This window comes from Ranitomeya variabilis, chromosome 3 (assembly GCF_051348905.1).
Source record: "Ranitomeya variabilis isolate aRanVar5 chromosome 3, aRanVar5.hap1, whole genome shotgun sequence".
NCBI lineage: Eukaryota > Metazoa > Chordata > Amphibia > Anura > Dendrobatidae > Ranitomeya > Ranitomeya variabilis.
Window position 1 is genome coordinate 526249189 of NC_135234.1, and position 22638 is coordinate 526271826.

Below are 22638 nucleotides of genomic sequence, written 5' to 3' on the forward strand. Positions count from 1 at the left end.
CATGCTTTTAAGTGGGATAGCTTGCACAATTGGTGGCTGACTAAATACTTTTTTTCCCCACTGTATGTCCTTCAAGCATGTTTGTCAGTCAGTTACTTGGGCCCATTAAAGAAAATCATTTTTAAGTCCTAACTACTACTGTATCTATACAGAAAAAGTGCATGTCTACTTTTAATTTCATTGTAAACATTGCTGTTATAATTGCACATGTTTGTGAATAGGAAATACTGTATATCCTAATGATGGCTCCATAGTCACTCCTCGTGGGCTTGCCTTCTGCTGAACCTTTCAGGCAGAGCATTGAATGAGAGGTCAGATCCACAGGAGGGGTCTCTGGTAGTAGGTCAGTCTGACCCTGGTTCATTCTATTTTTTTGTATGTTTGACTTCCCCATATATTCACACTGGTTCCCTATTTGATATAGGTCCATTCTGCTTCCCATGTCTAACATTCACAGTGTAAGGGTCCCACCATGCTGACTTTTTAGGACCCCATTCTTTTCAAATGAGCCTTGAATTCTAGATACACATTACAGTTGATCACATTATATATATATATATATATATATATATATATATATATATATATATATATATATATATATATAAAACATAAATCTGCATTGACACCAAGACAGTGAAATAATTCATGCTCTCCATTTACACAAAATATTACAACAATAAAAAAACACTTTATGTATATATTGCGCATTCTTTGTCTAATATATACTGTACGTTATATATAGACAACAATCTGGCTGCAAAAAGTTTTTTATGCTGTAGAAGGCGATGACTTCTCCAATGTTCACCTTCATTTAAGATGACTGTGTGGGAGCAGTATTTCTCTTTTCAGATAAGTCTTTCTGCCAGGTCTCTCCCTCTTCACAAAGCTTTCTTCTCCAGTCCATTAGCTCTTGCAATGCAGCACTCTCATTCTCTGACATTCTTAACTGATGAATAACCTAGAAGTTAGAAGAATCAAGTCATCATCTACATTTCAGCTTTTAATCTTTATTAAAGGAAATTTGTCAAAAGACTTTTCAATGTAATCTGACACCAACATAATGTAGTGACTGAGAGCCTGATTCCGGTGTGGTGGAAAAAAAGTATGCAAATCAGTAGCACAGCTACTGGGGGGCAGAGGGGGCCATCGCTCCACACTCTGATGGGGCCCACCCAGAGGTACGCTACTGTAACTGTATCGGCATGTGCAGCACGCAGATACAGTTACATTCTGCAGCAGAGCAGGGAGAATCGATCTCCCTGCAATGCTGCCCAGCCGCTATGGGGCCCCTGAGTAGGTGAGGGGCCCAGTGCCAGCAGTGGGCCCCCCACCCATCATTGCAGGTTCAGCTGCATCGCCTAGATGTTGATACAGCTGACTGAATTGATGAGAGAAGGACCATTATGCCCCCTCTCAGTATCTGACGTCACCGACACTGACAGGGATTACGATGATGTCACTACCCGGCGCCCACTGTCCAGAGGTGTGTGGGTACTCAGGACAGCAGAGGAACCAAGAAGAAAAGAGGTGAGCATTTATTTTTTATGGGGGCTGCCTTATACTACAGAGTCTGCCTATGGGGGATTCCTTACACGACAGAGTCTGCATATAGGAGCTGCCTTATACTGCAGAGTCTGCCTATGGAGGGCTTCCCTATACTACAGAGTCTGCCTATGGGGGGCTTCCTTATACTACAGAGTCTGCCCATGGTGGCTGCCTTAAACTACACAGTCTGCCTATGGGGCTGCCTTATATTACAGAGTCTGACAATGGGGACTGCCTTATACTACAGAATCTGCCTATGGTGCTGCCTTTTACTACAGAGTCAGCCTATGGGGGCTGCCTTATACTACAGAGTCTGCCTATGGGGACTGCCTTATACTACAGAGTCTGCCTATGGGGGCTTCCTTATACTACAGAGTCTGCCCATGGGGGCTGCCTTATACTACAGAGTCTGCCTATGGGGGCTATCTTATACTACAGAGTCTGCCTATGGGGGGCTGCCTTATACTACAGAGGCTGCCTATGGGTGCTGCCTTATACTACAGAGTCTGCCTATGGGGGGCTTCCATATACTACAGAGTCTGCCAATGGGGGCTGTCTTAAACTACAGAGCCTTGCTATGGGGGCTGCCTTATACTACAGAGTCTGACAATGGGGCTGCCTTATACTACAGAGTCTGCCTATGGGGGGCTGCCTTATACTTCAGAGTCTGCCTATGGGGGTTGCCTTATATTACAGACTCTGCCTATGAGGAGCTGACTTATATTACAGTCTGCCTATGGGGGCTGCTTTATACTACAGAGTTTGCCTATGGGGGCTGCATTATACTACAGAGTCTGTCTATGGGGGACGCCTTATACTACAGAGTCTGCCTATGGGGGCTATCTTTTACTACAGAGTCTGCTTATGGGGGGCTGCCTTGTACTACAGAGACTGCCTATGGGGGCTGCCTTATACTACTGAGTCTGCCAATGGGGGCTGCCTTGTACTATAGTGTCTGCCTATGGGGGCTGTCTTGTGCTATAGAGTCTGCCTATGGGGGCTGCCTTATAATACAGAGTCTGCTTATGGGGGGCTGGCTTATACTACAGAGTCTGCCTAAGGGGGGCTACCTTATACTACAGAGTCTGCCTTTGGGGGCTGCCTTATACTACAGAGTCTGCCTATGGGGGGCTGCCTTATGCTATAGAGTCTGCCTATGGGGGGCTGCCTTATACTGCAGAGTTTGCCTATAGGGTTGCCTTATACTGCAGAGTCTGCCTATGGAGGCTGCCTTATGCTACAGAGTCTGCCTATGGGGACTGCCTTATACTGCAGAGTTTGCCTATAGGGCTGCCTTATACTGCAGAGTCTGCCTATGGAGGCTGCCTTATGCTACAGAGTCTGCCTATGGGGACTGCATTATGCTATATAGTCGGCCTATGGGGGTGCATTATGCAATATAGAGTGCATTATACTATATGGAGGCCTATGGGGAGTGCATTATACTATATTGAGGACTATCTGGTGCATTATACTATATGGATGCTATCTAGGGGGCCATCATACAGTGTAAAGATTACAGTGAGTGAGCCATCATACAGTGTTGGAGCCATCAAAACATTTGGGGGCTACAAAGGGGTCAGTATACTGTGTGGTTGGTACTATACAGTGAGGGGGCATTATACTGTGTATAAGAGAGCATCAATATGTGTTATAGGGTAACTTAGGTTACTGTGACTATCAAAGGGGCACACAGAGAGCAATATTACTTTCTAGGGGGAAAAATATGGGCACTGTTCTTTAGTGCACTTGCACCTGGTACTACTATATTATAGAGGATTGCTTTAGAATGTAAAGGGCACAGTGAACCACACAGTAGATGCAGTAATATGGACACATATGGCAGCAGTGGCTCAGCATTGGGGTATCAGCAGGATGAGGAGGTTGGGAATAGATGGTGATGGGGCTGGAATATGAGAAGAGAAACGTGTCTTTGTTGTATTCTCTGCAGCCGAGTTGTGGCTAGAAGAAGTTGTCATGTCGGTCTGGGCCAGAGGGAAAAGATGGAAAAAGTGAACGACTCCATCAGAAAGAACGTCAGCGGTAAGTCATTATCTGTAACTGTGCTGTGATCTCTTATATGTCCTGTAGGACTGGTATCTACCACTGACCATATGGCAGTAATATCCATGTTGGTCTTGATATAGAGATTATTTTCAGTAACAGCACAGTCATCTGCTGAGGTCCTCCTCCACTATTAGGGTGCGTCACCGAGTTGTAATCAAGGTTACCTGGTTAGGGGCCCATTCAGAAAATTCACCCCCCCGAACCGAAACCCTAGCTACGCCTCTGATGCAAATGCATAGATATCAACATATAAAAACATTTATTTTATTAGTAATGATATAAGACTGATTAAAACTGTTCATTTTACTATAAATCAAGTATAGCCTTCAAATGTTAGCAGGATGGGTGACAAATTCTTTTTTTTTTCTACAAAAAGTGTACGCATTAGATAATCTCATCATACTGGAAAATCAATAAATAATAGATTTAGTCTTTGAAAATATTACAAAAAAGCAATGCTATAAAATATTCTCCATCCATAGAGGCCCCTTAATCTCTCTAGTGATTGCAAAAACAAATTTCCAATTAAACCAAATTAATCGTAGGAAGAGCCCCATAGGTCTTAGTGTACATTTTGTACAAAATTCTATTAATGTTCTTTTGCTAATGAACGTTTATGTCATTGCCTGGAGTACAGAGGGAAATACCATGACTCCAATTAGTTTAATATAATTATTAATTACATATTATATTGTACTTCTGCCAATAAAAAAAAAATCCGCATTCACAGAACTCTTTACATAGTCTTTAAAATAAGCTGGGTTTGTAGTAAATGGATAAAATATTTGGGAAAGGGAAATCACTTTTTATGGGAATGTTTAAGTACAAGCTGTTCAATACAAGATTAGGTTAAGTTCACGTGTCCAGTAATTATTAGTTAGAACGGATCCAGCAGCAATCTGTTAAGAAAATACTTTTGCAGAATCTGCTGGATCCATTCTGACAGATGATTACTGGACATGTGATTTTAGCCTTAGACTTGCTTCTAAAGCTGGTCATACACATGAGATAGCTGTCGGTCAAGCATTCATTGGGTAGGCCGCTTTTTTAACCCGACTCGACCATACACATTAGCACTGAGCTGAGTTGTTCATGTGATTTCAAATTGAAGAGAGGAGAGGATGCTGGCAGCAACCTTTGGCAGTGGCTTATTTTCCCAGAAAATAAAAGGACTTGGCATTTAAATTCCAAAGGCTCAATTCTTCCCAGACACATCAGATAGTGGTGCCTAAATTGTCAGTCTAGCCTAAATTATTGTGTTCAGCCGACTTTCATTTGTGTATGGGGTTCTTAAATTTCCCAGTTAGTATTGCCACCATTCACATTACACTAAAGTCCACCACACCCGCTGATAATGTGTAAAGTCGCTTCTTGGCTTACTCCTAACAGGTGATGATGATGATGATGATGATGAAGATGATGATAGCTACATTAGTTGAGTACAGGATGGAGAAGTATTTGTAAGCAAGTCAGGTTGCATACATACCATGATACCATTAACTATTTTTAAGTGACATACACTTCCTTGCAAAAGTGAATATCGAAGGCACCCTTAGGACCCCATACACATGATATTGTTGTTGGCGGAATCATTTGGTTATAAATGATCTCTTCTGGCTGCCTCATATTCAGGTTGAATGTTCCTCTTTTTTTAAAGGAAAGAGTGGAGATAGCAGTGACTTATTTCCCAAATATCAACAAGGTGGGATGCTAAAGTTTAAACTGCCTGAATCTTTTATTATTCAGGTGACAGTGATCATTCAGTCTTATTTTCTATATTCCCCTGGTGGACTAAATTTGCACTACACTATGTAAATATTGTGTCACTCCTTCCATTAGACAGGGACATCTTTCCCATTGTTTCATCTTTTATTTGTTTTGTTTTTCATTTTGCTTGTTCTTTTTTTTCCAAATTCTACAAAATTGGTTGGCATTAACCAATTCAAAATGGGATATAATGGTAAATCCTGAGCTATCAATGACACTAATATTATTAAGCCTATTTAGCCAGTAGGGACTTAGAGAACATGAAATTATGTTTTCAGAATACAATATACTGTGTGTGTGTATGCATGAGTGATAACACTATGTCTACCCATTATGTCTTGTATGATGCATTTCACCAGTTTTCACCACTGCAGACTGTGTTTTTATTTACATTTGATTCTGAGCTATTAGGGAGGAGACTTACTACTATGATATCTCCCATGCACACCACACTGAGAGGTACAATATTCCTTAGCACACAGACCACATTGAGAAAATTATACAGCACTACTGAGCAGTGCAGATATCAATCCAGCTTATCAGCAAAGATTGCTGCTGCTGGCAATTTGAAAACTTCATTTGACTTCATGCTTTTCTGCTTTGTTGATGGGTTGCTATGGCCAACTTCATGCTGATTGACAGTTGGCTCTCCACAGCTAGGCAGTAGGGAGTCGGTTGTCAATCAGCATGAAATTGGCAATCACGCCCATCAACAGAGCAAAGCAGAAAACAAGAAGCTGCTCTGTCAACATCAAAATAAACAAAGTCTCATATAAAGTATTTAATCCCACTGAGCTAGCAGAGATAGAGACAAAGATTGTTGTGTTACCAGGAGTTTATTCAAGATTATTTATATTACTGACACAAAAGACATGTACAGGAATGATTCCACTGGTTTAGAAAAGAAACCGCAAACAATGTAACTAATTATCCTACTTCATGTTTAAAAAGTTGTCTGTCTATTACGACAAGTCATAAAAGATATAAGGAGAGTGAGAAATCAGATTTATGGTATCTTTGTGTAAGAAGATGGAAGTTGTGCCCACGTTCCCCCTTGTTGATATGTGCTGAGATATGATGAGATAATATAAGTAGGGATGAGTGAACGTGCTTGGTGGTACTCAAATATCACTCAAGTACCTGTGTGCTTAGATGTGCTCGGTATTCGGCGAGTATTAGCGGGTGCTCAATTTCAAGCTTGAATCCCTACCACGCATGTTTGGCACCTGTTACATAGCCAATAAGCATGCAGGGATTGAATGCAAGTTACCATAGATATTTTGGTAGTGGCATTACTTTGATTGGCTGGCCGTATGACATCATCAGAGGTTATAAAAGGACAGACACCGCAATGCTTGGCACACTGACACAATTGCACAGCTCTGTGACAGTTGTTATTGGAAGGAGAGTGTGCTTATCCAGGCTTGTGTGTGCACAGTTTAATGAATCAGAGTCCTGTAGTGTTGATTTTGGTGCTGAAGCTGAACCTTCATACTAACAGTCCTTCTAAGGATTATTTTTGTGCTTTGCTGTTTGTATCAGATACATTCTGCATTTAGCATAGGGAGAGAAAGAGCTGAAGGAGCAGAGAGAGAGGCTGAATGCAGTCTCTAGGCAGGGATAATGGCTTTGCTGTCAGTTGCTAAATATATAGCTATAAAAGCTGACGACATTCTTCTTTCTGTGTGAAAAAATTAACTATATTATGCTCCATACAGTATTATGCTATTTGTGGTACATTTTAGTGTTATATAACACACAAAAAAAGCATTAAAATGTTTTTCTAGATTCAATTACTCACCCATAATGTACTCAGTGCCCTAGGGTACATTTATGTGGCATATAGCACTCCAAAACAGCATTGAAAATGTTTTCTGTAATCACTTACTCATCCATAGAGTATTACATGCTCTGGGGTACATTTCTGTGGGATAGAACACTCCAAAAATGCGCAAAATAATGTTTTGATATTCACTTATTCATCAATAGAGTATTACGTACTCTGGGGTACATTTCTGTGGCAAATAGCACTTAAAAAAAGTGTTGGAAAATGTTTCTACGCTCACTTACTCATCCATAGAGGATTCCGTGCTCTGGGGTACATTTATGTGGCATGTAACACTCAATAAAAGAGTTCAAAAATGTTCCTGTATTCACTTACAAATCAATAGAGTATTCCTTGCTCTGAGGTACATTTCTGTGGCATATAAGACTCCAAAAAGCATTCAAAAATGTTTTTGTATTCAATTAGTCATCTATACAGTGTAACATGCTTAGTGGGTGACAAAGATGGCAGAATCACGTGAGACTCCCGAGGAAGTGACCATAGGAATATCGGAGCCAGAGGAAGCTTGCATGATAGCGGAGGCAGCAGGAGCCTAAGGTATGTAACTGGCTGCTTTCCCATAACCACTAAGTCCTGAAATCGGGCTGCAGCCTTCACTGATTGGGTTCTTGTGGATTGTGAATGGGAGATCCAGGAACTGGTGAGCAGACTGCGAGGCCCAGGCTGGTCGAAAGAGACAAGGAGGCATGCCAGGACAAGGGTTTGGGAAATGCTATTGGGTCAAAATGGCAAAATGAAGGGGCAAAATCTCTGGTATGCGGTGGGTGTGATTCGAGAAGGAAGGGAGCAGGATGAATCCTTCTTGAGGAATGAATGGGCCTGGGAGAGGCTCCTCGAGGCGGTTCGAGATAGGGCTACTACCCTGAGAGATCATACTGTCTTTGGGGTTCCCCACTTTCTATGCAAGAGCAGGTGATGGTGCAGGTGACGCAGGGGCTGTCACTCATTTGTATATGTCGGGGGCTCTGACACTACTCGAAGCCAAGTCACTTACAGTGCAGGCACCTGAGAATCAGGCTCGAGGTTGTAGGTGGAGGAAGTCCCCAGCCTCTCAAGGAAAGAGGAGAAGCGAATATCTGAAGAAGATTACCGTGTTACCCTCCTTATTTTTTCCTGGTTTTGCCCTTTGACTAAAGTGTTTAGGAGTGTAGGAGTAAATGAAGTACACTTTTTAACCCTGTTTGTCTTTTTTATAACTTGCTAAACAAAATCCTTGTTTTATTGAGCCACAGAAAGTGCTGCTTTCCCTCTTTTTTTTCCTTCCATTGTTGATGTGCTGCATCAACTGGAGACATGGCACCCGCCGGTTTCGCCTCCCATGGACTCCAATCTTAAAAGCGAGGTTAGCTCCAAACACCTCCTTTTTCTCTACACTCAAAATATTTACATTAAATTTTTTTTTCTGGATTAAATTAGTCATCCATAAAGTTTAACTCAGTTATTGTTACATTACGGTACAATTATTAGAGTTATTGTTATAATAGTCTAAAACTTAAAAAAAAACTGTTCAAATTTTTTTTCTGGATTCAAGTAGGCATCCATAAAGTTTATCATGCTTTGTGTAAAATTAAGGTGTGCGTTAAAATTTTTTAAAACCGCTTGGCCTGTTACAGTTCACAAAATATTGTCATATATATTGTAGAACTTGCTTTGTGTGAAATTTTGTTGGGTTGAAATATAAACCCAAAATGGCCTGCTACAGGTGTACAAATTTGGTTGTTCAAAAACAGACTATTGTCATATTTAATGTAGAACTTGGTTTGTGTGAAATATTTACTGGTTTGAAATAAAAATAAAAATGGCCTGCTGCAGGTGTAGAAATTAATGGTTGTTCAAAAATTGACTATAGTCATTTATATAAAACCAAAAAGAAAAAAAAATACTAAAAAATACCTTTTAGTTGTTATTTTTAAAAACAAAAATCTATCTCTATAGACACATTCTGAGGGGATCGGAGCAGAGTCAGGTATAGACTATTTCATATAATGTGTACTGTTATATTCACAATGCAAAAGAATCTAGGGAAAAAGAGGCTAATTCTCAGTTCCCCTACCTGCCAGTGGAGGTTGGCACCCTATGGGTGTCACGCCACTGCAATGCAGGTAAATGCAAGCTCCACTAGGTGGCAATAGAGTGGTGGAAGGACTGCACACAGCAAGGCCAGACCTTCAATGCAACGGCGAGGCCACCACTAGGTGGCAGCAGAATAGTCAAAACAAGCCAGGTCAATATAAGACTGTAACGCAGTACAAAAGGAATAAGCAAACACAAAGTCAACAACAAGCAAAAAGGGGTCAGTACGGGTCAGGAGCAGATATGCCAAAGACAAGAGACAAAACCACAGGTCAGGGTCCAAGCCAGGTCCAAACCAGAGAGTCACTACACGAAAGGGGGACACTGAGTCAGGAAGGGAAGAGGGGTAAAACAGACACGGGTTCAGTAAGCAAGCAGCAGGACAAATCAGGGCAAACGCAGTCAGCTACACACACCATAGGCAGAAACTATAACTGACATGGTCTGCAGGACACAGCGAAGATAAATAGCAAACCTGAGATCAGACTGATGCTGAGAAAGTTAACTCCTGGCATGCCCAGACCGGAAAAAGGGGAAGACAGGACTCAAAACCCGGTCTGGATCATGACAGTATCCTCCTCTCAAGGGGAGCCTCCAGACCTCCAGGTTTCCTAGGATATCATGAATAAAATGCCCGAACCAATCGATCCGCATGGACAGATCGCGCCGAGACCCACGATAGCTCCTCAGGTCCGTAATCCTTCCAATGAACCAAGTACTGAAGAGAACGGTGGACCATGCAAAAATCCACAATCCGCTCCACTTCATACTCAGTCAGACCATTCACAGAGACAGGTGACAGAAGGGTTGGAGACTCAACAGAGGGAGACACAAATGACTTCAGGAGGGACTTATGGAACACATTGGTGATCCAAAGTGACGGAGGAAGGTGCAATCAAAAGGCAACTGGATAAACAACCTTGTTGATTTCATAAGGACCAATAAACTTGGGACCCAACTTAACAGATGGAACCTTCAACCGTATATTCTTGGTAGACAACCCTACTAAAAATACCAAAAATACCGGCCCTGAAGACCATTGCTTGCCAGCAAAATGTTTATGTTTTTCCTGAGCCTCTCCAATGTTCCTCTGGACCTCCCTCCCAACCTCCTGCAATCGCTGAATAGCTGAATCAGCCCCAGGACACCCAGAATCCCACCTAGAGAACTCACCAAAATGGTGGTGAAAACCGTAGTTACAAAAAATCTGAGAAGTGCCCGTAGACTGATTGATCCGATTATTAAATGCAAACTCTGCCACTGGCACCAAAGAGCACCAATCATCCTGCTGGGCTATGGCAAGACACCATAAAATTTGTTAAAGAAACTGATTGGTCCTCTCCGTCTGACCATTGGTCTAGGGATGATATGCCGAGGAGAAGGACAAACTAATACTTAACCTTTTACAAAAAGCCCTCCAGAATTTGGACACAAATTGTACCCCTCTATCAAAAACAACACTCGAAGGCACACCATGCAACCGCACCACATGTTCAACAAACAACCTAGTGTTTCAGCATTAGGCAGGCTTGCCAAAGGTACAAAATAAGCTTCTTTACTGAATCTGTCCACCACAACCCAGACCACAGTCTTGCCATTGGAAGGAGGGAGATCAGTGATAAAGTCCATGGACAAATGAGTCCAAGGTCTATCCGGAATTGGCAATGGCACCAATTTCCTGGCCGGCCGGTTATGAGAGATTTTAGAACGGGCACAAGTATCACAAGCAGACACAAACATGGTGACATCAGAGGCCATAGAGGACCACCAAAACAGCCTCACAATAGCTCTTTGAGTGGCTGAGATTCCAGGATGTCCACTAAGAGCATAATTGTGGAACTCCTGAAGCACTCTCAACCGGTACTGAACAGGGACAAAGAGATTGTTATCAGGCAATAACGAAGGAGCAAGAGGCTGAGCCTCACGAATCTCCTGCTCCAATTCTGAGGACACTGCTGCCATGATCAGCCCGTACTGAAGAATGGAGGAAGGAGGTTCGGGAGGTGATATCGGATCCAAGCTACGAGACAAGGCATCGGGCTTGACATTTTTGGAACCAGGTCGAAAGGTGATGAGAAAATTAATGCATGAAAAAAAGCGACCACCTCGCCAGTCTAAGCGTTAAACGTTCCAATGCGTCCACCTCAACAATAAACGGTTCAGATGGATTGGGCTGGATCAAAACAGGAGTAGACAAAAAGCATTCCTTTAATAAAGAAAACGCCACAACTACTGGAGCTTACCAGTTTTTAAAATCAGCCCCCTTAAGAGTAAGATCCATGAGGGGCTTGACCACCTGTGAAAACCCCTTAATGAATTTCCTATGGTAATTAGCAAACCCTGAAAAATGCTGAAGACCCTTCAGGTCTCTGGGTTGCACCCGATCCCCAATGGCCCGTACTTTCTCAGGGTCCATACGAAACCCCTTGGCAGACAGGATGAACCCCAAAAAGGACAGCTCTTGGGAAAAAAAATTAACATTTTTCAGGTTTAGCAAAAAGAGCGTTCTCCCGTAACCTCTGGAGAACTGCACAAAGATGACACTGCATGCAGATGACCCATGTGATCTTGTTTGTCAGACGAGAATATCAGCATATCATCTAAGTAAATCACTATAAAGTACCCAATGAAATAAGAAAATACATGATTAATAAAATTCTGAAAGACGGCCGGCGCGTTAGTGAGACCAAAGGGCATAACCAAATTCTCAAACAAACCCTCAGAGGTGAGAAATACTGTTTTCCACTCATCCCCTTCCTGAATACGTATAAGGTTATATGCTTCCCTGAGATCCAATGTAGAAAACCACTTGGCACCAGATGATTTGCTACACAAATCAGGGATGAGCGGAAGGGGATAAGTATTTCTCACTGTGATCTTATTTAATTCCCGAAAATCAAGGCACAGGCGTAAACCACCATCTTTTTTTTTACACCATAGAATCCAACCACCACTGGAGAGACAGAGGGACATAAGCTTTCAGAGATATACTCTTTCATAGCAGAATGCTCCGGGCCTGAAAGATTGTACAGACGGGCCTTGGACAATTTAGCACCCGGAATCAGATTGATAGCACAATCAAAAGGGCAGTGTGGCAGTAAGACCTCGGCCTCCTTTTTGGAAAGAACATCATCAAAATCCTTCAGGTACTCCAGAATACCCTCCAGACTTACGGATGACACCAGTACAGAGGTAAAACAACCTTTAACATAATTAGGACCCCATTAAACAATGTCCCGAGATTCCCAGTCAATCACAGGATTGTGTAACTGTAATCAAGGAAATCCCAACATCAGTCCCGCAGGGAGATTGTGCAGAACAAAACATGTAGTATGTTCCTGGTGCAAGGACTCCACCTTAAGGAGGAACTCCTCCGAGACAAATTTAATAACATTCCAAGCCAACGGTGTTTTGTCAATGGCTATTATATAAATAGGAGTCTCAAGCCTAACTGTCCCTAATTTGCACTTGTTCACCAAGTTAGAGTCAATAAAGATCATGGAAGACCCACAGTCCACAAAAGCAGAAGTGGGCATGAAGCAATTCCCAAAACAAAGTTCCACTTCCAACAATATCTTATGAAATGAGGAAAAAGGTACCTGAGAGTCTAGGTGACTTCCTCGGTAGTCATCCAGACTTAGGCGTTTCCCGACACCTTGCAAGTCGGTGGGCAGGAGGAACAGTCCTTTTTCCAATGTCTGGGATTTCCACAGTAGAAATACAATTTTCCTTTGCGTCACCGTCTTTTCTCCCTGAAGTTGATGGCCCCCACCTCCACTTGTTCAGAAGGGGACATAACAACAGGAGTAGCAGGAAGCAAATGAACCTCACACTGCAGTACACCTCTCCTCCTTAAAAGAGCTAGGTAGTGGATAGAGAGCCAGAGTGTTCTTCAGGTGATCTGAAAGTCATCTCTTGAACTGACTCCTTAGTGCAGAGTCGCTCCTGGAAAACTCAGTGGACCATCATCAGAACTTGGAGCAATACCATGCTCGGCCGAGAGCTTACCCTGAAAGAGACCCATGATAGTGTCCTCTGCCACTCTGACGTGGTCAGGTTCATCAAAAATAAGTCCTAAGGCCTCAAAGAACCTATCAACAGACATATGTTCCGGAGCAGTGTCAGGTAAAGAGAATGCCCACAAATCAGGTCCCTCCTGAAGTAAGGAAATAATTATCCCCACCCGCTGACCCTCTTCACCAGAGGATCGGGGTCTAAGAGAAAACAGCAACTTGCAACACTCCTTGAAAGTACAGAACTTATCCTTTTCTCCTGAGAAGGTATCTGGGAGCCTGAGAGTAGGTTCAGGGGAGTACAGCGAAGCATCAACAGTGTCAGTGCTTAAAGACAGATGGAAGATGGAGAAATAGATCCCTGAAGACTCGAGATTTAACTGTCCCAGAAAGCTCCCTCTGAAGTTGGTTATGAGACGTGGCCGAAGCCTTATGTTCCACAGACAAATTCTGCATCATCTGTGTCTAACTAGACATCCGATCCGCCACGGTACGGAGCGGATCCATAGAAAGAGGAGCAGAGAAAAAAAACTGTCTGTTTTGGGTCAGTTATAATGTCATGCAGCTGCAATGCAGGTAAATGCAAGCTCCACTAGGTGGCAATAGAATGGTGGAAGGACTGCACACAGCAAGACCAGACCTTCAATGCAGCAGCAAGGCCACCACCAGGTGGCAGCAGAATAGTCAAAACAAGCCAGGTCAATTTAAGACTAACGCAGTACAAAAGGAATAAGAAAACAGAGAGTCAACAACAAGCTAAATGGGTCAGTACCGGTCAGGAGCAGATATGCCAAAGACAAGAGACAAAACCACAGGTCAGGTTCCAGGAGGGGAAAACAGACAAAGGTTCAGTAAGCAACCAGCAGGACAAATCAGGGCAAACGGAGTCAGCTACACACACCTTAGGTAGAAACTATAACTGACAAAGTCTGCAGGACACAGTGGAGATAAATAGCAAACCTGAGACTAGACTGAGGTTGAGAAAGTTAACCACTGGCATGCCCAGACCGGAAAAAGGGGAAGACAGGACTCAAAACCTGGTCTGGATCATGACAGTAGGAAATCGTTATGATGCCCACGCTCCTCGTCGGTTTTCCCTAACTGACCCTGATAGGAATCTCTTCACAAAAAGCTACCGCCAACACCCATTCAAAGTGCTTAAGTGCTATATCAACTGTACCTGAAGCCTGTCCTTATAATAAGAGATCTAACATCAAAAAACACTAAGTGAGAACATATGCATCATTGTATTACTTATGAGCACTCACGCAGCTACATTATTATCCTGCTCCTTCTCATCCTCCATGTCCGATGTACTATCTCAGAGCACGTCATCTGCATCAGCCAGAAGCTGGAAGCTCTGCAGCACTGCCTCAGCAAAGTGGACAGAAGCTCTGCTGAAGCTAATTTATCTAGGAGACAAACTACACACCACAGCAAAGTTATTGAAAGGAATAACAGACCACCAGACAGATCTGTGGCTCTTGCTGCTAAACCTTTAACCAGGCATGGTCGTTAGTGATGAGTGAGTGTACTCGTTGCTCGGGCTTTCCCGAGCACGCTCGGGTGACTTCCCAGTATTTGTAACTGCTCGGAGATTTAGTTTTCACCACGCCAGCTGAATGATTTACAGCTACTACCTAGCCTGAGTACATGTGGGGGTTGCCTGGTTGCTAGGGAATCCCCACATGTAATCAAGCTGTCTAGTAGCTGTAAATCATTCAGCTGCCGTGATGAAAACTAAATCTCTGAGTCATAAATACTCGGAGGTCACCCGAGCATGCTTGGGAAAACCCGAGCAACGAGTACACTCACTCATCACTTATGGTCGTGTGCGATAATGGGCATAACCTGGTAGTGGCTGAAACTTGGCAAGTTCACACACACATGTGGATGAAGAGATTGAGGATGAGATGGAGAGTAAACATCATGGTGGAGACAGGGAAGTGTTTGCTGTAGGGACCGTGGCACATATGTCTAACTTTATGTACCGCTGCCTTTCCCATAACCCTCGCCTTACATTCATCTTTGCCATAAAAAAGGGTACTGGTTGTTCCCCCTTCTAGAACCACACTGCAAGCAGAAATTTTCATCTATTCTTCCTGAGGCGTAGAAGGCCATTGTGGAAAATATGTTGAAAAAATTCCCAACAGACAATGCTAGTGGCAGGGGTGAAGTTTGCATGTCCAACCTCGGAGGAGAGGCCAGGGAGAAAAACAGCAGAGGCAGGGGTATGCTGTCAAAGGCTTGGACCCATGTCATGACATCAACCAACTGTGCAGAGCCTGATGTCCGGGTATTTTTTTAAGGAGGGAAAAGTTTTTAAAGATGGTCAAGTATTACCTAGCTGACAAAACAAGCCTACTCCCTAATTCCTCTGTGACCTTCACCTACTGGGTCTCAAAGCTGGACATCTGGCATGAGCTGTCCCTCTTTGCCTTAGAGGTGTTGTGCTTCACTCCTGCCAGCAACTTGTCTGAGGGTTTTTTTAGTACCACCGGGTGGAGAGGTTATAACAGACAGGGGCTTTCACCTATCAACAGAAAGTTCTGAGAGGGTCACTCTAGTAAAATTTAGCAAAGACTGGATTAGACCCTACTTTTCCACACTGCCAGATGAAAACAGAATATAAAGTGTTTTTTAATGTTCAATATTTAAATGAGACCCACCAGTTGCTGCCTTACAGGGTCTGTGGATGACTGGTTGATCTTATAATTTTCCCTGGCTTTGCATTTTGTGCAAAGCATTTATGAAGTTAGAGGTACGACAACTACACTTTCTTAATTTTTTATGAGGCACTTCAGTTGGTGCTTTCAAGGGTGTATGAATGACCCTGCTTGTAATTACTGGCAGCTTTGCACTGTGTGCAGAGCTTTTATGAGAGTAGGAGTGCCACAACTACACCTTGTTTACAATATTTGAATGACACTACAGTTGCTGCCTTTAGGGATGTTTGAATGACCCTGCTTGTAATTTTTGGGAGGATTTGCATTTAGTGCATAGCCTTTATGAGTTCCACTCCATGACAATTTGAACAGAATGTGTATGAGGCCCTCCTTTATGTCTAATACAGGGTGTATCTGAGTCCCTGTATCTGAGAGGTGTAAAAGTGTGACACCATTGTTCTCAGCAGCAGTCTGGGAGTTAGAGATGCTTCCAAGGGTCTTCCCCATGCTCCTACCATTCAGCACTTATTCCATCATTTTCACTGCCTCCCAGAACTCCTTGTAGGGTCAGCCAGAAAAATGTTAGATTTTCCCTTTTTTTCCTATTATACTCATTACTCGAAATGAGCATTCAATCATTCGAAATTGTTCGGTTTGAGTAACAAGCATTCGTTCATTTTACTGCTCCATCATCTCTATTTAAAATGTTTTACATTGTTAAGTGATAGGGTTGTGATGTGCCCTGCAGTCGATAGTGAGTAGGTATAGATGTATGGAGAGGGCTATGTAGCAAGATCAGCGAGGACTTCCTGGTAGAGAGTAAGATAGGGCTTAGCGTGCAACAGAAGCAGACCTAGTGTCTGAGTAGTCACCAGGGCCGTGTGACATTGGTGTACCTGACGTAAATGTAGACAAAGGCAGTGAATAGCAAGATCTGGATTAGAGAAAGGAAAAGTGACTGAAGGGCAAAGTGATGCACAACAGATGAGTCCTGGGACAGGAAGTTTAGCAGTAGGTCCCCAAATTTGCGAAACAGAGCTAACGGACCAAGACGGAATAGGGAATGCAAGATGAAGAGAATGCTGTGGGATGTAGTTCCAAAGGGTTAGCAAGTGAAGAAGATATGTAACGGCTATAGGGGGCACACTAGTTCCCCTAAGGGAAAAGAAAGACGCAGAACCGTGGGTTGAAGTGTAGGACTCCCACTTAATGGGCAGTGATACAGTTATTGGGGACCAGAGACACTCCTAAAATACTGTGCTGGGTGATGGTGAAGGTATAAATGCTAGCTCAGGCACGAGCAAGTAAGCCTGGAGAAGGAAATCAAATAATGTGTAGCTACTGCCCTGTGCCACGCTACACTTGCTTTGCTGCAACTGGGCACACAAGAAGCAGCAGCACATGCATATTGTATTAAAATGAGAAAGATTTATTGAATCTAATTTCAGCAGCAATAATTTGTAATATACTTTTCTCGCAAGGAGCTTAAAGTGTATGAGTGCATATTCAAAGGGGCAGACCACACTTAGGCTGGTTTCACATTTGCGGATGGAGATGCTGCGGAGGGCTGCATACGTCCTCCTTGAAGCCCCGCCACCACCACACCTCCTCCGGTCAGCTCTGCCTACGTCGGCATGCGGCATGCGTACCTTATCTTTACTATTAGGTACGCAGGCCATGCCGATGTATGCAGATGCCTCTGCATGCGTCGTTTTGACGGTGTGGCGACCTGTGCCGAATGCATCGAGTTGCATTTTGTTGTGGTCACCACACCGTCAAAACGATGCATGAGGAGGCATCCGCATACATCGACATGGCCTGCGTACCTAATGGTAAAGATAGGGTATGCACGCCACATGCTGACATAGGCGGAGCTGACCAGAGGAGGTGTGGTGGTGGGCGGAGCTTCACGGAGGACACATGTAGCCCTCCGCAGCACCTCCACCTGCAAATGTGAAACCAGCCTTATATGTGTGACATGTCTAAAGTGCTTAGGAGGAGAAATGCTTTTCAAGAACTGAGCCTATTAGTAGTGAATTAAAAATCCTTCCAGAGTATAGTCATAATATAGTATAATATTGTATAGTAAAAATTTAAATTTGTCCCATTAAATTAGATAAGAAGAAATCAATAACTGCTTATGCTTTTAATTACTGCAGCATTCCTGTGCCTCCCCTTTTTTTTGGCTGTTAACCCCTTAAGCCCTGAGGGTGGTTTGCACGTTAATGACCGGGCCAATTTTTACAATTCTGACCACTGTCCCTTTATGAGGTTATAACTCTGGAACGCTTCAACGGATCTTGGCGATTCTGACATTGTTTTCTTGTGAGATATTGTACTTCATGTTAGTGGTAAAATTTATTCGATATAACTTGTGTTTATTTGTAAAAAAAACGGAAATTTGGCAAAAAGTTTGAAAATTTCACAATTTTCCAACTTTGAATTTTTGTGCCCTTAAATCACAGAGATACGTCATGCAAAATACTTAATAAGTAACATTTCCCACATGTCTACTTTACATCAGCACAATTTTGGAACCAAAATTTTTTTTGTTAGGGAGTTATAAGGGTTAAAAGTTGACCAGCAATTTCTCATTTTTACAACACCATTTTTTTTAGGGACCACATCTCATTTGAAGTCATTTTGAGGGGTCTATATGATAGAAAATACCCAAGTGTGACACCATTCTAAAAACTACACCCATCAAGGTGCTCAAAACCACATTCAAGAAGTTTATTAACCCTTCAGGTGTTTCACAGGAATTTTTGGAATGTTTAAATAAAAATGAACATTTAACTTTTTTCCACACAAAATTTACTTCAGCTCCAATTTGTTTTATTTTACCAAGGGTAACAAGAGAAAATGGACCCCAAAAGATGTTGTACAATTTGTCCTGAGTACGCCGATACCCCATATGTACTTTTTGGGGCACATGACAGAGCTCGGAAGCGAAGGAGCGCTATTTGACTTTTCAATGCAAAATTGACTGGAATTGAGATGGAACGCCATGTTGCGTTTGGAGAGCCCCTGATGTGCCTAAACATTGAAACCCCCCATAAGTGACACCATTTTGGAAAGTAGACCCCTTAAGGAACTTATCTAGATGTGTGGTGAGCACTTTGACCCAACAAGTGCTTCACAGAAGTTTATAATGCAGAGCCGTAAAAATACAAAATCATATTTTTTCACAAAAATGATCTTTTCGCCCCCAATTTTTTATTTTCCCAAAGGTAAGAGAAGAAATTAGACAACAAAAGTTGTTGTGCAATTTGTCCTGAGTACAATGACACTCCATATGTGGGGGTAAACCACTGTTTGGGCGCATAGCAGAGCTCGGAAGGGAAGGAGCGCCATTTGACTTTTCAATGCAAAATTGACTGGAATTGAGATGGGACGCCATGTTGCGTTTGGAGAGCCCCTAATGTGCCCAAACATTGAAACCCCCCACAAGTGACACCATTTTGGAAAGGAGACCCCTTAAGGAACTTATCTAGATGTGTGGTGAGCACTTTGACCCAACAAGTGCTTCACAGAAGTTTATAATGCAGAGCCGTAAAAATACAAAATCATATTTTTTCACAAAAATGATATTTTCGCCCCCAATTTTTTATTTTCCCAAGGGTAAGAGAAGAAATTAGACCACAAAAGTTGTTGTGCAATTTGTCCTGAGTACAACGACACCCCATATGTGGGGGTAAACCACTTTTTGGGCGCATAGCAGAGCTCGGAAGGGGAGGAGCGCCATTTGACTTTTCAATGCAAAATTGACTGGAATTGAGATGGGACACCATGTCGTGTTTGGAGAGCCCCTGATGTGCCTAAACATTAAAACCCCCCACAAGTGACACCATTTTGGAAACTAGACCCCCTAAGGAACTTATCTTGATGTGTTTTGAGAGCTTTGAACCCCAAGTGTTTCACTACAGTTTATAACGCAGAGCCGTGAAAATAAAAATTCTTTTTTTTTTTCAGAAAAATGATTTTTTAGCCCCCAGTTTTGTATATTCACAAGGGTAACAGGATAAATTGGACCCCAAAAGTTGTTGTCCAATTTGTCCTGAGTATGCTGATACCCCATATGTGGGGGGAACCACTGTTTGGGCGCATGGCAGAGCTTGGAAGGGAAGGAGCACCATTTGGAATGCAGACTTAAATGGATTGGTCTGCAGGCGTCACGTTGCATTTGCAGAGCCCCTGATGTACCCAAACAGTATAAACCCCCAATAAGTGACCCCATATTGGAAACTAGACCTCCCAAGGAACTTATCTAGATGTGTTGTGAGAACTTTGAACCCCCAAGTGTTTCACTACAGTTTACAACGCAGCGCCGTGAAAATAAAAAATCCTTTTTTTTCCCACAAAAATGATTTTTAGCCCCCCAAATTTTTATTTTCCCAGAGATAACAAGAGAACTTGGACCCGAAAAGTTGTTGTCCAATTTGTCCCGAGTACGCTGATGCATCATATGTTGGGGTAAACTCCTGTTTGGGCACACAGGAGAGCTCGGAAGGGAAGGAGCACTGTTTTACTTTTTCAACGCAGAATTGTCTGGAATTGAGATCGGACACCATGTCGCGTTTGGAGAGCCCCTGATGTGGAAACTCCCCAATTCTACCTGAAACTAATCCAAACACACCCCTAACCCTAATCCCAACTGTAACCCTAATCACATCCCTAACCCTGACACACCCCTAATTCTAATCCCAACTCTAATCCCAACCGTAAATGTAATCCAAACCCTAACCCTAACTTTAGCCCCAACCCTAACTTTAGCCCCAACCCTAACTTTAGCCCCAACCCTATCCCTAACTTTAGCCCCAACCCTAACTTTAGCTCCAGCCCTAGCCCCAACCCTAACCCTAGCCCTAACCCTAACCCTAACCCTAGCCCTAACCCTAGCCCTAATGGGAAAATGGAAATAAATACATTTTTTTAATTTTATTATTTTTCCCTAACTAAGGGGGTGATGAAGGGGGGTTTGATTTACTTTTATAGCGTTTTTTATGTTGGATTTTTATGATTGGCAGCTGTCACACACTAAAAGATGCTTTTTATAGCAAAAAAGTTTTTGCGTCTCCACATTTTGAGACCAATAATTTTTCCGTATTTTGGTCCACAGAGTCATGTGAGGTCTTGTTTTTTGCGGGACTAGTTGACGTTTTTATTGGTAACATTTTCGGACATGTGACAGTTTTTGATCACTTTTTATTCCGATTTTTGTGAGGCAGAATGACCAAAAACCAGCTATTCATGAATTTCTTTTGGGGGAGGCGTTTATACCGTTCCACGTTTGGTAAAATTGATAAAGCAGTTTTATTCGTCGGGTCAGTACGATTACAGCGATATCTCATTTATATCATTTTTTTATGTTTTGGCGCTTTTATACGATAAAAGCTATTTTATAGAAAAAATAATTATTTTGGCATCGCTTTATTCTGAGGACTATAACTTTTTTATTTTTTTGGTTATTATGCTATGTGGTGGCTCCTTTTTTGTGGGACAAGATGATGTTTTCAGCGGTACTATGGTTATTTATATCCGTCTTTTTGATCGCGTGTTATTTCACTTTTTGTTCGGCAGTATGATAATAAAGCGTTGTTTTTTGGCTCGTTTTTTTTTTTTTCTTACGGTGTTCACTGAAGGGGTTAACTAGTGGGACAATTTTATAGGTTGGGTCGTTACGGACGCGGCGATACTAAATATGTGTTCTTTTATTGTTTTTTTGTTTTTTTTTAGATAAAGAAATGTATTTATGGGAATAATATTTTTTTTTTTCTTCTTTATTTAGGAATTATTTTTTTTTACACAGGTGGAAATTTTTTTTTAACTTTTTTTACTTTGTCCCAGGGGGGGACATCACAGATCGCCGATCTGATAGTTTGCATAGCACTCTATCAGATTGGCAATCTCACTCACATCGCCGCAGGCTTACCAGCGCCTGCACGGCACCCGGAAGTACTCCCTGCAGGACCCAGATGCAGCCCCGCGGCCATTTTGGATCCGGGGCCTGCAGGGAGGAGACGCTCGGTACAAGGTGAGTACATTCCCTTGTACCGATCGTCTCAGGGAAGCCCACAGGGAGCACCCTCCCTGCGCGATGCTTCCCTGTACCGCCGGTACACCGCGATAATGTTTGATCGCGGTGTGCCAGGGGTTAATGTGCCGGGGCGGTCCGTGACCACTCCTGGCACATAGTGCCTGATGTCAGCTGCGTACTATCCCGTCACTGGGAATTAAGTCCCAGGTCACCTTGATGGGATAGTACGTCATATGGGATTAAGGGGTTAATTGCTAAGAATACAATACAGGACTGCCTGCATTGTCACCAGACAACAATAAACTTTAGAGCAGTATACTCTGACATTCTGTTCGCTACAGCTGTATCCATCTGAATCGGTAAATAAAATCATCAAATTGTACATAGCAAGTAGCTGCATGAGACAGAAGCATTGGCCGTGAACACTTTTTTAGGATGCCTGTATTAAAATCTTTACAGTTCCTGCTTCATTGATTTAACTATCATATCATTATATGAAGTCTAGTTAAATTTTAGCACTGAGATTTTATGTATTTTCCTCTGCTAAGGACCATTAATATAACAATCTGACTAAACATATGTTCTAATAAATTTCTGAAACGTTATTGTGACTGTAAAATA

At 42.6% G+C, this 22638-nt stretch overlaps 1 protein-coding gene across 3 annotated transcripts in view; it reads right to left on the bottom strand.

Moving 5' to 3' along the window:
- Nucleotides 1-595: 595 nt before the first annotated feature.
- The window catches only part of MYO16 (myosin XVI), a 685244-nt gene continuing 663201 nt past the window's right edge, over nt 596-22638 (bottom strand). For all 3 annotated transcript variants that reach the window (XM_077297020.1, XM_077297019.1, XM_077297018.1), the window contains exon 35: nt 596-961. In XM_077297020.1, the coding sequence (XP_077153135.1) occupies nt 815-961 (147 nt within the window). In that variant the 3' untranslated portion in view covers nt 596-814. The remainder of the gene's footprint in view (nt 962-22638) is intronic.